At 38.0% G+C, this 15,752-nt stretch overlaps 1 protein-coding gene and 1 pseudogene across 1 annotated transcript; both read right to left on the bottom strand.

The window, feature by feature from the left end:
- Positions 1-2,670: 2,670 nt before the first annotated feature.
- LOC131782994 (microfibril-associated glycoprotein 4-like) lies at positions 2,671-4,598 on the bottom strand (annotated as a pseudogene).
- A 6,257-nt stretch (positions 4,599-10,855) lies between these two features.
- Positions 10,856-15,591, bottom strand: LOC131782997 (microfibril-associated glycoprotein 4-like). Its single transcript, XM_059099737.2, has 5 exons — positions 15,556-15,591; positions 14,472-14,728; positions 14,216-14,336; positions 12,289-12,672; positions 10,856-11,852 (listed from the first exon to the last, which is right to left on the bottom strand). The coding sequence occupies exons 1-5, from the start codon at positions 15,560-15,562 to the stop codon at positions 11,587-11,589; spliced, it is 1,035 nt and encodes a 344-aa protein (XP_058955720.2). The 5' UTR covers positions 15,563-15,591; the 3' UTR covers positions 10,856-11,586.
- Positions 15,592-15,752: the final 161 nt, after the last annotated feature.

Genomic DNA, 15,752 nt, shown 5'->3' with positions numbered 1-15,752 from the left:
AGTACTTTTCAACTAACTTTCATTGCATCATTCAAAATGTATCATTTAAGTTATTTTAACGCATATTAACTGTATACTTACCCGTTCTTTTCCAAGATCTTTCTTATTTTTCAATAAATCCTCCGTTAGTGCTCATGATACTTTTTGGCAGTTCCTGAACAAAACAAAAAAGGCTTTAATTTCAAAATTGCGCGATTGGGGCCTGATTATCTATTATGGACAATAAATCTTGCTTGCAGTGGTGTCCTCTAGTTTTAAATTGCTCATATAGTAAAGTTACGTTGTACAGCAGCTTTATCAAATCCACCTCGGTGGCCTTGGTTCATCAACAATCAGCTGAGTTACCTTTGTGTTGTGAGGGCTGGTGACCCTGATATTTGTTAATTCACGCAGTGGAAAGCAGTTTCTAGGCTCTGTCTCCATCGTGGACTGCATTACCTCTCGTCTTTACTGTGTTACCTGAAAACCTCATTTCTCTCAGGCAACCAGGATGAAGAAATGATACAGCAAAACGAAACGAAACGTGCGAAACCACAGAAATGAGAAAGCAAAACGATCGAAACAAAACGAACCTAAGGACCAAAACGAACGACCGATAAGACCCAAAAATATACATAAAATAACACGGGGGCGGATCTAGGGGAGGCCACATAAAGAATAGTAGTCTATGGTCAAAGGTGAAGTGAACAATCTTTGAATCATACGTCCTCGATGTGAGAATAACGTAATTTTGTTTTCCAAATAACTGGCAAATTCTTCCCAGTGCTATCACCTGGGGTAAGATTTCTTGTCGTTCTCATCATATAATACATAGAATTTTTGTGCTTCGCAGAACGAGTTTTATTTAATGGGTAGTCCGCCAGTTCGAACGACATTTCAACCTTCCCTGTCCTTAAAGTGTTCTGTCTTCCGGCTCTCTGTTACGACTCTACTTCCAGTTATAGTACTTCCAATTTTGGATGATACTGCTACATCACGTCCAAACATACGTTTTACGACTGGCATCTGATAGTTTTTAAACAAAATCAAACAAAAGAGCCAGCTCTTAGGCTAAACAAACAGTAGTAAGAGGTCTTATACGCGAAGAGACACCGCTGCCAATCGGCTTTCATTGAATCCGTGCTGACACTTCAGAATGACTACCATTTCATTTCTCCTTACATTATTATCCCTGAATCAAACATTAAAGTCATGAGAAGAAAGGAAATGACTACCAGCTGAAGAAGCTCTTGATCGTAAAACAAATTCTCCCTGCCATCAGCATAGGAAATGTTTAGAGAGCAGTATGGGGAATAATCATCCTGATGTTAGGGTGTAAAGGGTGAAACGAAGGTGAATCGTTTGAGCCTGCCACTGACAAATTTCAAGTTGTTTTCACCAGAGACATGAATTTCAGAGAGTGAAGTAAAGATATGGACTAACTAACGCCTAAGTTAAAAACTTTACACGAGTTGGGCGCCATAGCCGCAGAGTGAGCCAAAAGAACGGTCTCGGTTTCTTGATTTCGTTTCCCCAGCGCATTGAAATTGTGAAAAACCGAAAACTTTTATGTATCATAGATTTTAATCATTTATAAGTAAACAAAGCTGTAAGGAGTCCTCCTTCAGCCTGCAAACCAATGATCACAAGCGATCCAATGGGCCACTTTCGATATATCAAAATTCTAAAATGGCTCCGAGGCTCGGGGAAATAGAACAAAACAAATTTAACCTACTCATCCTTACATTTGGTATTCCTACAAACTCACTTTGTAACATAATCACCTGATGAGCCATATCTTTGGCGTGACAATGTGTTCTTATGATTAAAAGTGCAATATGTTTATCAATAGCAGTGCAGGGTATTTACTCTAACAAAAGCTGACAAAATACAAATAAAAGCAATAAACAAAGCATTTTAGAATCATCCACATTACGTTACCGCATTCCAGTGTACACTAGAGCTTGAAATATTTGTTTTCCTGATAGCATTCTTCAGAGTCAAAATATTGGGTAATTGCTTGGGGTTTCGTTATAGAAATCAAAGGGAACTAGAACTGAATTAGCGACTGGGTTTGCTCTTCTAATCTTGGCTTGGAAAAAATGAATGCTGGGTGATAGCTTTGTGTTCCGTCAACTGAAAATACGAGTCAAAAATTTAAACAATCAATACTTGTATGACCCAGATTGTAGGAGCGTAGGAAGCGTGATGGCCATGATCATACAAGCCATTGAGATTCGAGGATGACTCTTGTGAGTACCTCAGACCCACCTAAAATTTATGGAGACAGGGTCTTTTCAGCCGCTGCCCCCAGGCTATAGAATGTCTCACCCATAAACATTCAATTGAGTCCATTAGTTTAAGTTTTTTGAGAAAAGATTAAAGACGCATTTTTTCAGAGCTATTTATGATTAACTGTCAATTTCCAACTATGATAAGGAGCTTTTTCATGTATCGCTATGTAGATAAGTCATTATTACTATTATGATTATGATTATGATTATGATTATGATTATTATTACTATTATAATTATCGGTTAACTGGCCAATTCTACAGAATCAACTATTCCTATTTTCAAAAACACGTACAAAGATTAAGCTAGAAAAACCTGAACAACATTTCGCCAAGCTTCAATTTAAGAGTGATTATTACATGCTGAATAGACTTGATCGAGACACTGATGTTTTTTATTAAAGTTGGTACTGTATCACTGTTGTGCCATAAAAATGACAGTTCAGAAATCCACTGGTCTTATTTTCATCTCGGTTCTCTTTAGAGAGTAATGATATCCTTTACAGTGAAACCAGTTCACTCCATCAGCATGGGAGGAGTGATGGCCACGATGATATAAACCATTGAGATTCGCTTTGTGACAAGTGTTGTACCACCAGGCTCCTCTGTACTGAATGGCGCAGTTGTGACCTCCCCAATTGTCATTATCTTGATCTCTAGTGGTGAATGGCAAACCGCGATGATAAGCAAGAGAGTCACCAGAAGTTCCTGACAAAACGAGCAGCAATATGAGTATTACGTTTCACCAACAACGAGCCGTTCGTAATTCAAAAGAAATCATGAAATATCAGATAAGTATAATTCAACAATAACAAAATGGAGTAAAAGTATTCTTAGTAATATCTATGATTCATGTCGAAGATTCTAGGGATTGAATCGCTAACTGTGATAATGCTAATAAATATGTTTGCCGAGGCATTCATCAGAGTTAAACTAGTCCGTCAGGTTAACTGCGCATGATCCACCGGCGAATACCTTTGGACTTATCAACGTCCGGTTTGCCCTGTCCAGGATCGCACATCGATGAGCTGAGCTTACGCACTCTTTTGTTCTCCAAAACTATGGATTTAAAATACGCTAAGCATATTTACACTACTCAGCACTCTCCTCCTCCCCCTCCCCCCCCTTCTCCCTCTTAGAATGACTAGAATAGAAGCGACGGAATGACAGTTCTACCTGAATAGGAACCAAGGAGCAGCTTGTATTTGTCTTTCTCACTCATAACACCAAACATGTTATATTCAGCATATCTAGTGTTCCCTTCAAAGTCTTCCAAGTCCACACGCAGCATGCTGTTATTATCTGAGGTCAGCCGGTGAATCTTGTCCAGTCCCAACCAAAATTCACTTTTCAGGTCACCAAAACCATGTTTGTAGTCATTCCAGTAGCGGTAGAAATCAACTGAGCCGTTCAGTCTTTTCTGGAACACTGCCCACCCACCACCGGCTGTTGTTTGGTCACAGAATACATCAAAGGCAGGCAAATTATCAGGTTGATGGTGTACACGCCGTCAATTCGTTTACCCGATTTGTAGATTTCTGCGCAGTTCCTTCTGACTAACAATCAGAAAATAGAAATAAACAAAAAAACAAACAAAACGCCCACTTCAAATTGATTAGATGTTGAGTGCTTTTTGTTGCTTTCCTGACTGTTGCTCTGACTGATAAAACTTAATTCTATACATTAACTAGTACCATTTCTTTTTCCTTAATATCTACCAGCTATATTCATGTAAAGTTACAATAATAGGATTTTCTTTTTTAGCTTTACTTCAGAGGTTAATATTTTGTTCTTGAAGTCAAGTTTGGGGCTCAAGTGAGTAACTCCTCGCGTACTAAATGAGAGACTAGCCCACACAATCCAGCCATTTCACCTTCAACTTGGCAGGTTTCTCCAGTGAATCTTTCCCGACAGACACAACGAAAACCTTTATAGGTGAATCCAGCTTGACAGGTGCCACTGTTTAAGCATGGGCTGCTGCTGCATGGATTCTGTTGACAAAACAAGGTAAACTATGGTGCAGATCTTCCTTATGTCAAGAATAAGATCACTTTAGCCTAAGAAAATGAACCAATCTCTTCTACCACCTAAAATTCGTAAGAATGTGAAATGTTACCTCGATTGCAAGATATGTGTAACTCAGATTGTTCACGAGAAGAAATGGAGCATTTTCCTCCGTGGCGTTATTCAACTCGCATTTTTGGTTTCCTCCTACAACAGGTCCAACATTGATGGACACACAATTAGGCTCCATCAAACACATTACTTTGCAGCTCCCTTCGTTCGGCACCTCTGCAATTTTGATCACATGACTTTTCATGGCCATGTTCGGTATTGGGTCCTTGAATTTGATGTGTCGACTATCGTCGTCTGTGGTAGTCAAAACAAATACATCATTTAGTTTCCACTCACTCCAGATAATTTCTTATTTTCATCGATGAAAAAGGCACATTAAACAACTTTATTTCAAAACTTTACAGCAGGAGAACCCTGACGAATTTTCCCTAAAAGTGATTCTCATCTCTCTTTCATTACCAAACATTAATCTTTGATTGTGAATTCATGAGCGGAAAGAAAATGTTAAAAAAATATGAAGAATAATTTCATAGCGTTCATTAACGCACCACTAGTTCGAGTTTAAAAGCAAAACAGAACAAAACAGGAATGATAAAAAATATAGCCAAAGTGGCATAACTGTTATAATTCATCCTAATCATGACGGTGTCAGAGCGACTGCGAGCGAGCGACTGAGCTAACTTGGCTAGCTCGGAGATCGCCAGTGAAGCAAGCCTCAGAAATTACATCGACCGCCCTTCGCGTTAACAGTGAGCTTGCTCTGACGTCCTTTCCGATGTGTTGAGTGGTGAAGGCCACATCAGTCACTGCAACCGAGTTTTGCGGCTCAGTCGATCATCTCGAGTAATCTTCCAGTTCCGGTGAATTCGTCTCTCGTTCATTCATAAAATTCGCCTTGAGCAGTTTGTTTACTATTTATCATGTGAAAAAACGTGCGTGTTTTTGTGAGCCACAATTCAGCCGGATTTCACGGAACATTTCACCTCCACTTAGAGACTAAAAAACTTCTGGCAAAAGTGTGAGATTCGACCTGCCAAACTATTTAAGTTTGTAAACAATTGCAGAATGTGACCTTTGATGATTTGACATTTCTGACAGCTTTAGTCTTGTACAGCCAATCAGATATTTGAACTGTTATAAAAACGATTCGGATTGGCTTATTGTACTACGTCTCGCGTTTCTCCCTACACTTCTTTCGTGCTCGAACCGCTTCGTGCGTGCGTGCTTTACAACAGAACAGGGCACAGTCAAGGCTTCTGTATTTGTTAAATAGAAGAAATTTTGAGTTAGATAAAGCGGATTGTCTGCTTTAAGGTTATTTACTTTGATCAGCAGGTAGCATATGTAGTTCGTGTAATTGTTTTGAGGAAACGACACCAAAAAGAGGAAACACAAAAAATTTAAAAAGGGATTTATACTCACCAGTGCAACAGAAGCATGATGGGAGAATAATTCCAAGGAAGATATAGAGAATACTAATGATCGCTTGAAGAGAAAACTTGAACTGCATCGCTATAAATAAATAACTGTAAATTCAGGGTAATCAGTATGATAGTGCATGAGCGTTCCAAAATATAAAACTTCCTGTTTTCCTATAAATTTGAATGTTGACAAATGTTAGGCAGTTGTCTGTACTGGAGTATTTTTAAATTCTTACTCTATCTTGTAAATTACATCTTATTCTTATAAGACGTAATATTTTATAAAGCTTCGAAGAAGAACGAAATGGAGCACATCACCGTTATCGGAGGTGACAGGAGTTTATCAATATGTTTATTTTCAGCCTGTTTAACTTTGAGCTTGCGGCAGTTAAGTTAAGAGCAAGAAACAAATTTTTGCAGACTTGCTACCGACAAAGATGTCAGATCACTTCTGAAAATACAAAATGTGAACAATTTATCCTGATGACTTGCGGCAATCAAGTTAAGAGCAAGAAACAAATTTTTGTAGACTTGCTACCGACAAAGATGTCAGATCACTTCTGAAATACAAAATGTTAACAATTTATCCTTTTTTATCTCAAAATGTTCTTCACTTCGATAGAACAGCATTGCACATTATTAACATGAAGATTAACTTTGAAGCAACTTTATATTGAACAATGCGATAGAATGTATGTAAAGTACAGAGGCCTAAGTTTTTTATGTCTCGTTTTGCTCATGGTAGTTGAACATGGCAGTTAGCATTGAACATCACCCGATTTTATCTTAGTTAGACAGGTCGCAAGCATTCTATGACTTTCGGATGATATTTGAGAACTTCAACCTAAAAACTTTCAAATTTGTAACAACTTTGATCAGAAGGGTGTGACAGAATGTGAAATATTGTGTGGCTGAATTGACAGAAATTTACTCAAAATTTTTCGTAATCAATTCTGCAATCAACGCAATTGGTCTGAGCAAGAAAGGCTTGGTCTAAGAAATATAGATAAGTAGCTCACAGATCTCTTACCTTCTGAGCGAAAAAGTGTTTTTCCGTACTTGGTTTTGTTCATGAGGGTATCAATAATGAAAACTTTATGGTGTCGTGCTTTTCTTCAATTTATAGAACTGTTTGAACTTCTGTAACTATGGTTACAAAACAAAACCTCTGTTTTATACGCCACACTCCTTCGTCCTGTCGAGCTGTTCTAATTGTTGTTAGTCATCAGGTCAAAGCTTTTGCGTTTTAATCTAAATGACTGCGGAGTCTCATCTTAGTACCACTGGATATGACAGTCAATGAAATATTTCTATGAAAATCCAGTAGTATGTTCCGAAATACATATATCGCAAGTCTAACTCTTAAACAAAGCTGCAAATTATTTGGTCAAGACACTTTCAGCGAGACATGTAAGAAGTTTTAGAATTACACAACGTGGTCCTGTTTTCCTTGGTGATATGTGTTATGACAGGTTATGACAGGTCTACGTTTTTCAGTTAAAAATTTATGAAAATATGTCGGAATTTTTAGAACTACACAACGAGTGGCATTTTCCTCACTAAAAACTCACGTACATAGATGTTGTCAGTGGAACCGTTATCTGTTTCTTCCTCTCCCCACGCTTTGGTATTCAATTTGGCTGGTGTTTCGTCCTGAAAACTGCATATGAGTGTCAAATTTAAGTTTCAGCTGCTCGTGTGGCGGAGAAAAAATAAAGTTTCGTGAGACGGCCATAATATTTAAAAGCAATATATGCGAGAGATTATCTGAAGTGAAAGTCTACATTTTCTGGGGTCGTTTCGTTTCAGTCGTTTTACTTGTTTCGTTTAGGTCGTTTCGTTTTGCTGTTTCGGGTCTTGGTACATGCCGAAATTATAAACGATATCACCACAAACTAAACATTTCGACTTAATATCTGTCTGCTGAAAAAACTGATCTTACTAGAAAGTGCCCAGAAACTTGGAAAAAATGGCAATAAAATGCAAGGGGTACATGACGACCTTGAGGTTTCTTTTTTTCACTCAAGAAGCCATAGGCCTGCTTAATGATAAAATATACAGTGTTACAGAGAATGTGATATACTGTTACAAGTAAGCGTTGTACGATACTGTAATTCTCATTGTGCGCGAAAACCTCATTTGCAGTAGGGTACTCTTGTTAAAAGAGGTTGTTATTAACCACAAGGTAACTTAGTTCTAATAACTGAGTTGACAATGCAAATGATCTCCATAAAGGGTTTCTAAGGCTACCATTTCGAACGCCCCTCAACAGAGCTTTATTAATAACATCATTTTCATCGTAGCTCGACATAATTCCTGTGAATACGTTGACCCTCGTGCAAAAAATGGAAAGTAGCTTACAAATATATTTCTTACCTTCTGACTGACAAAATGTTTGTTGTACTTGATATTGTGTTTGGGTATGTTATGAGTGGTGAACATAAACGCCACAGGCCTTCTTCCTGTTCAGCTGTTCTACTTATTTGTAGTCATCAGATCACTGCTTTTGTGTTAACTGTGGGTGACTGGTTTTCTCTAAATAACATTGTAGAAGTATAATACTCAATGAAATACCTCAATAAGAGTCCTGCAAACAAAGCTTCAAATGATGAAATGAGATCAATAGTTGTAGGAACCCAAACACAGTGAGACAAAGTCTCGAAGGAAATCTGAAAGAAGCCGTTGACGTTGGCTTCTTTACAAAAAACACTCTTTTTGTAGAGTCTAGTAAAATATTAAAAAAGGGGTCGCAACTGCGCATCCGCATCAGATAAGCACTCGTTTTTTACGAGCGGTCTCGCGTGATATGAGAATTAAGAGGAGGGTGCGTTTTAAAATAGATAAACCTCCTTCTGGCTTGCTGGTATTTCGGCTGATATTGTCCTTGGCTGAAAGACTGTCATAAAAACGTCACATTTTCCCTCGAAGCTTTGCTTCTCGGCCAAATATTTTTTTTAATTTTTGGACAATATATCAGCCGTGGACATTATCAGCCGATTTACCAGCCGCCCGAATGGGTTTATTTACTAATTACTTGTATCTCAAAAACAAGCAGAATGTTAAGGCCGTCGGAAAAATCTTCAAACAGCCGTCAAAGGATACGGTCATTGTTCCAAACATTTAAACCACGAAAATACCGTATAAGGGGTCTTTCTTTTTCTATTAAATTAAAGTGAGGGTCTAAAATACCCCAGAAAATATCAGTGGCTAAAAAAGTGGTGTTGTGCCATCGTTAATAAAACTATTTTAAGTGCTGTAATCATGGTTACAAAACAAAATATGTTTAATAAGCGATGAACGGAAGCGCTTTAGTTTTTCTTCCTAATCATACGTTCCAAGTGTAGGCATTCATCAGTTCATGGTTTTCGTCTTTTATATTTTTGATAATCCAGCACAAGGTTTTTGAAAAGTGCCCGAAAGTCAAATTCTATGAAAAAGCCGCAAATGATTAGATGTGAATGATAATTGTTGGAACACAAACGTAGTAGAATTGACAACAGAAAACATAAATATTTCTAGTTTAAGATCGTGTTTGCCTAAAATCTTTTGCTTTTTTTAGCTGGTGGCTTTCTCTCAGGCAACCAGGATGAAGAAATGATACAGCAAAACGAAACATGCGAAACCACAGAAATGACCAAAGCAAAACGATCGAAACAAAACGAACCTAACGACCAAAACGAACGACCGATATGACCCAAAAATTTACATAAAATAACACGGGGGCGGATCTAGGGAAGGCCAAATAAAGCACAGTAGTATATGGTTAAAGGTAGGGACCATCTTTGAATCGTACGTCCTCGATGTCAGAATAGGGTAATTCTGTTTTCCAAATAAGTGAGAAGTTCTTCTCAGTGCCATCGCCTGAGATAAGATTTCTTGTCGTTCTCATCATATATTCCATGTAGAATTTTTGTGCTTCTCAGAACAAGTTTTATTGCGTGGGGAGCCCGCCAGTTCGAACGACATTTCAACCTTACCTGTTCTTAAAGTGTTCTGACTTCCGGTTCTCTGTTACGACTCTACTTCCGGTTATTGTACTTTCAATTATCGGATGATACTCCAACATCACGTCTGACCATACGTTTTATGACTTGCATCCTATTTTATACAAACCCAAACACAAGAGCCAGCTCGTAGGCTAAACAGACGGCGGTAAGAGGTCTTATATCCTGAGAGACACCGCCGGTAATCGGCTTTCATTGAATCCGTGCTGACCCTTAAGAATGACTACTACTTAATTTCTCCTTACATTGTTACCCCTGAATCAAACATTAAGGTCATGAGAAAAAAAGAAATGACCAACAACTGAAGAAGCTCTTGATCGTTAAACAAATTCTCCCTGTCATCAGCTGAGAAAATGTATAGAGCGCAGTATGGAGAATATGCATCCTGATGTTAGGGTGTAAAGGGTGAAACGTGGGTGAATCGTTTGAGCCTGCCACTAACAAATTTCTTGTTTTCACCAGAGACATGAATTTCAGAGCGTGGATGGTGGAAACCTTCCTGCAGATTCCTCGGTACCTGGGACGTGCACCTAAAGATGTGGACAAACTCACGTTTAAATTCAAAACTTTACACGAGTTGGACGCCATAGCCGCAGAACGAGCTGAAAGAAAGGTCTCCGTTTCTTGATTTCGTTCACCATCGCATTGAAATTGTGAAAAACAGAAAACTTTTGTGTATCATAGATTTTAATCATTTATAAGTAACTAAAGCTGTAAGGAGTCCTCTTTCAGCCTGCAAAGATCACAATCGATCCAATAGGCCACTTTCGATACATCAAAATTCTAAAGTGGCTCCGAGGCTAGGGGGAATAAAACAAAACATATTTCACCTACTCATCCTTACATTTGTTATTTCTACAAACTCACTTTGTAACATAATCACCTGATGAGCCGTATCTACAAAATGGACCTTGTGCGTGACAATGTGTTCTTATGATTAAAATTGCAATATGTTTATCAATAGGAGTGCAAGGTATTTACTTTAGCAAAAGCTAAGAAAATTCAAATAAAAGCAACATATGAAGCATTTTAGAATCATCGACATTATAGTACTGCATTCCAGTGTACACAAGAACTTGAAATATTTGTTTTTTTGATAGCGTTCTTTAGATTCAAATTATTGGGTGATTGTTTGGAGTTTCGTTATAGAAATCAAAGGGAACTAGAACTGAATTAGCGACTGGGTTTATTCTTCTGATCTTGACTTTAAAAAAACGAAGGCTGTGTGATTGCTTTGCGTCCCGTCAACTGAAAATACGAGTCAAAATTGTAAAGAATCAAAACTTGTAGAACCGAGATAGAAGGAGCGTAGGACGCCTGATGGCTATGATGATACAAGCCATTTAGATTCGAGGATGACTCTTGTGAATACCTCAGACCCGCCTAAAATTTTATGAAGACAGGGTCTTTTCAGCCGCTGCCCCCAGGCTATAGAATGTCTCACCCATAAACCTTAAATTGAGTCCATTAGTTTCTGTTTTTTGAGAACAAATTAAAGACGCATTTTTCCACAGCTACTGATGATGAACTGTCAATTTACAACTATGATCAGGAGCTTTTTGCATCTACTGCTATATAGATTAAGTTATTATTGCTATTATGATGATTATTATTATCGGTTAACTGGCCCATTCTACAGAATCAACTATTCCTATTTTGAAAAACACGCACAAAGAAGCAAGAAAAACCTGAACAACATTTCGCTAAGCTCCAATTTAAGAGTGATTATTAAATGCTAAATAGACTTGATCGAGACACTCGTTTTTTTGGTGAAGTTGGTACTGTATCACTGTTGTGCCATAAACATGACAGTTCAGAAATCCACTGGTCTTATTTTCATCTCGGTTCTCTTTAGAGAGTAATAATGTCCTTTCCATTCTTTCCAGTTCACTCCATTAGCATAGGAGGAGTGATTGCCACGAAGATATAAACCATTAAGATTTGAGGAGTGACAACTCCTGTACCACCAGGCTCCTTTGTACATAATGGCGCAGTTTTTACCTCCCCTATTGTCATTATCTTGATCTCTAGTGGTGAACGGCATACCGCGATGATAAGCAAGAGAGTCACCAGAATTTCCTGACAAAATGAGCCGCAGTATGAGTGTTACGTTTGACCAACTATTAGCCGTTCGTAATTCAAAAGAAATCTTGAAATATCATATAAGTATAATTTAACCATGATGAAATGGAGTAAAAGTATTTTATTAATATCTATGATTTATGTCAAAGATTCTTGAGATTAATCATTCAATATGATAATGCCAATAAATATGTTTACCGAGACACTCATCATAGGTTAACTGCGCATGATCCACCGGCGAATACATTTGGACTAATTAATGTCTGGTATTCACTGTTCAGGATTGCATATCGATGAGATTACTTTTTTTGTCTTCCGAAGCTATCAGTGTAAAATATGTTAAGCATATTTACATCACTCAGCACTCTCCTCCCCCCCCCCCCTCCCCCCTCTTAGAATGATTAGAATAGAAGCGACGAAATGACAGTTCTACCTGAATAAGAACCAAGGATCAGCTTGTATTTGTCTTTCTCACTCATAACACCAAACAAGTAATACTCGGCATATGCTGTGTTCCCTTCAAAGTCCTCCAAGTCCACACGCAACATGTTGTTATTATCTGAGGTCAGCCGGTGAATCTTGTCCAGTCCCAACCAAAACTCACTTTTCAGGTCACCAAAGCCATGTTTGTAGTCGTTCCAGTAGCGGTAGAAATCAACTGAGCCGTTCAGTCTTTTCTGGAACACTGTCCAGCCACCACCGGCTGTTGTTTGGTCACAGAATACATCAAAGGCAGGCAAATTATCAGGTTTAATGGTGTACACACCGTCAGTTGGTTTACCTGCGGACTTGTAGATTTCTGAGCAGTTTCTTTTGACTGAAAATCAGTAAAAACAAATAAAAAACAAAATAAAACAAAACGCCCACTTTAAATGGTTTGGATGTTGACTGGTTTTTGTTTGCTTCCTGACTACTGCTCTGGCTGATAAAACGTAATTCTGAACATTAACTAGTACCATTTCCTTTTCCTTAATATCTACCAGCTATATTCATGTAAAGTTACAGTAATAGGCTTTTCCTTTTTAACTCGTGTATTGCATGCATGCGCAAGAGCGAGTTGTAGATATGTGGAGAGTGGCACTCGCTCGCTCGCTCGCTCGCTCGATTGGTCGATTCCTGTAAACTTTTTTTCAATTTTAGGCTTTTGAGTGCATTTGATAGTATTTGGCGAGTAATGAACGAACGAAATGGCGACCTTTGTTCCTAAGAATTTTGGTGGGGTGAAAAAGAAGCCAATGATAATCTTAAAAGAGTTTATCTTTTTTCGTTTAAGTTTCAACAAGCGGCGCCAGCGACTGGCACGCGTGCCAGGATTCACACTGAAATAATAGAACAACCTTCGTTTGTCATAAAATTGTAATTTACAATCCTTGAACTTAAAAACAATCCGAAGATTCATTAAAAATATCACTTACTCCGAAGCGGAGTTTACAGGTGTTCAAAAGCTTTTTCTGTTATGGCGTGAGATTGGGGACAAAATCGATCATTACATTACGTATCGTGTGTTTTTTCTGTGTGAAGCAACAAAAGGTGCCGGCGACTGACGAAATTACAGGTTAACACGAAACTCAGATAACACCTAAACAAACAATTTTAGCTACTGATTTTCAGCGAATTTTTAAAGAACGATTTTCTTTTAAGTTTCAAGACAATTTGAAGATTCAAAACAAATATTACGTACTAAAATGCGAAAGTTATACACCACAAAATTGATAAATAGGCCTGAAATGAAATTCTATCTTGTTTTTGATTATACGTTGCCTAGCACGTGACCAAAATCTACCCAGGCTGAAATCCAAAACGACGGTGGCAGTCTGGGCTTAGTTATATCACTCAAAACTCGTTCCTGTATGTCTCATTTGATAAAGAGGGAATCATTCGTGTTTTCATTAAGGCAGTATTGCCTTGATTTTCCAATATTTACAATGATAGACAATAAATTTCACTTTTCACCTACATTTACTTCCAACCTTTTCTTTTGAACCAGAAACAAAAATTATATATATTTAAAACACATGACATCATTCACCCTTGTCAAATGTAATAGCATGATCATTTCAATTGTAATGCCTTCTTATCCCAACGTTACTTTGTTTCTTTGCTACATTAGCGAACACTGAACTACTGCTCTTACTCTAAATATGACAATCAACCACAAAATTCCCTAAACCAGATAACATTAAACATAATCCAAAAAATCATGCAAGTCATCTGTCAATTCACGAGTTTGCTCACAGACCACTTTGATTAGCTTTACTTCAGTGGTTACTATTTTGTTCTTGAATTCAAGTTTGGGACTGAAGTGAGTAACTCCTCTCGTACTAAACGAGAGACTTGCCCACACAATCCTCTCATTTCACCTTCACTGATTTGGCAGGTTTCTCCAGTGAATCTTTCCCAACAGACACAACGAAAACCTTTATAGGTGAATCCAGCCTGACAGGTGCCACTGTTTAAGCATGGGCTGCTGCTGCATGGATTCTGTTTAAAAAAAAACAAAATTAACTTTTGGCTTTGAAACTAATCTTCCTTATGTCAAGAATAAGATCACTTTAGCCTAAGAAAATTAAACAATCTCTTCAACCATCTCAGTTTCGTAAGAATGTGAAATGTTACCTCGATTGCAAGATAAACGTAGCCTGGATTGTTCACGAGAAGAAATGAAGCATGCTTTTCCTCCGTGGCGTTATTCAAATCGCATTTTTGGCTTCCTCCTGTAACAGGTCCAACATTGATGGACACACAATTAGGCTCCATATAACACATTACTCTGCAGCTCCCCTCGTTTGGCACCTCTACACTTTTGATCACGTGATTTTTCATGGCCATGTTCGGTATTGGGTCTTTGAATTTGATGTGTCGACTGTCGTCGTCTGTGGTAGGCAAAATAAATACATCATTTAGTTTCCACTCACTCGAGATAATTTCTTATTTTCATCGATGAAAAAGGCACATTAAACAACTTTACTTCAAAACTTTACAGCATGAGAACCCTGACGAGTTTTCCCTAAAGGTGATTCTCATCTCTTGAAAATTCAACGTAAATGGGAGGCTTTCATTACCAAAAATTAATCTTTGATTGTGAATTAATAAGCGGAAAGAAAATATTAAAAAAACATCAAGAATATTTTCATAGCGTTCATCAACGCACCACCATACCTGTGAATCGTTTGTTTTAATTCATCATTTTGAGCCTTTTTTAAAAATTTTACTTTTTTTGTATCTCTATTCCATATTAAAATAAAGTTCGGATATAACACGCGCTGTCATTGGTTAAAAGAGCGTGCTCTATGAGAGTATAGAGCATAGAGCTGAGCTTAAGCTGTCGCACCATCTGCCAAATTGGATTATGTCCGATCTTTTCCAGGACTTTTCTTTAGCCTTTTTTTTTTAATTGAAAGTGATATTTCGAAACAAGTGAGCCGGCATGTAGCAACAGAACAACCAAGCAAAGGTTTATAAACATGTTAGGCGCCGTAATTGACGTTATTATAACGTGAGCAGAGACGAAAATCCTCAAAGTGAAAACGAAATGAACAGTCCGAGTTTTGAAGGTTTTCACGCTTAGTTAGATTGCAAGCGAATAGTAATAAAAATCAAACACAGCTAACACTCGTATAGTATATAAAGTTCGAGTTCAAAAGCAAAACAGGAATGATAAAAAATATAGCCAAAGTGGCATAATTGTTATAATTCATACTAATCATGACGGTGTCAGAGCGACTGCGAGCGAGCGACTGCACTAACGTGGCTAGCTCGGAGATCGCCAGTGAAGCAAGCCTCAGAAATCACATCGACCGCCCTTCGCGTTAACAGTGAGCTTGCTCTGACGTCCTTTCCGATGTGTTGAGTGGTGAAGGCCACATCAGTCACTGCAACCGAGTTTTGCGGCTCAGT

This window comes from Pocillopora verrucosa, chromosome 3 (genome assembly GCF_036669915.1).
Source record: "Pocillopora verrucosa isolate sample1 chromosome 3, ASM3666991v2, whole genome shotgun sequence".
Lineage (NCBI taxonomy): Eukaryota > Metazoa > Cnidaria > Anthozoa > Scleractinia > Pocilloporidae > Pocillopora > Pocillopora verrucosa.
This window is presented reverse-complemented; position numbering and strand designations above follow the sequence as displayed.

Bases quoted from the DNA above. Each gene is read 5' to 3' on its own strand.
- LOC131782997 (XM_059099737.2), bottom strand. The intron at 12,673-14,215 runs GTGAAATGAGAG...ACTGATTTTCAG, and splicing joins AACCTGCCAAATCAGTGAAG to TCAAAAGAAACTGCTCAGAA. The intron at 11,853-12,288 runs GTAGAACTGTCA...TCATTTTGTCAG, and splicing joins GATCCTTGGTTCTTATTCAG to GAAATTCTGGTGACTCTCTT.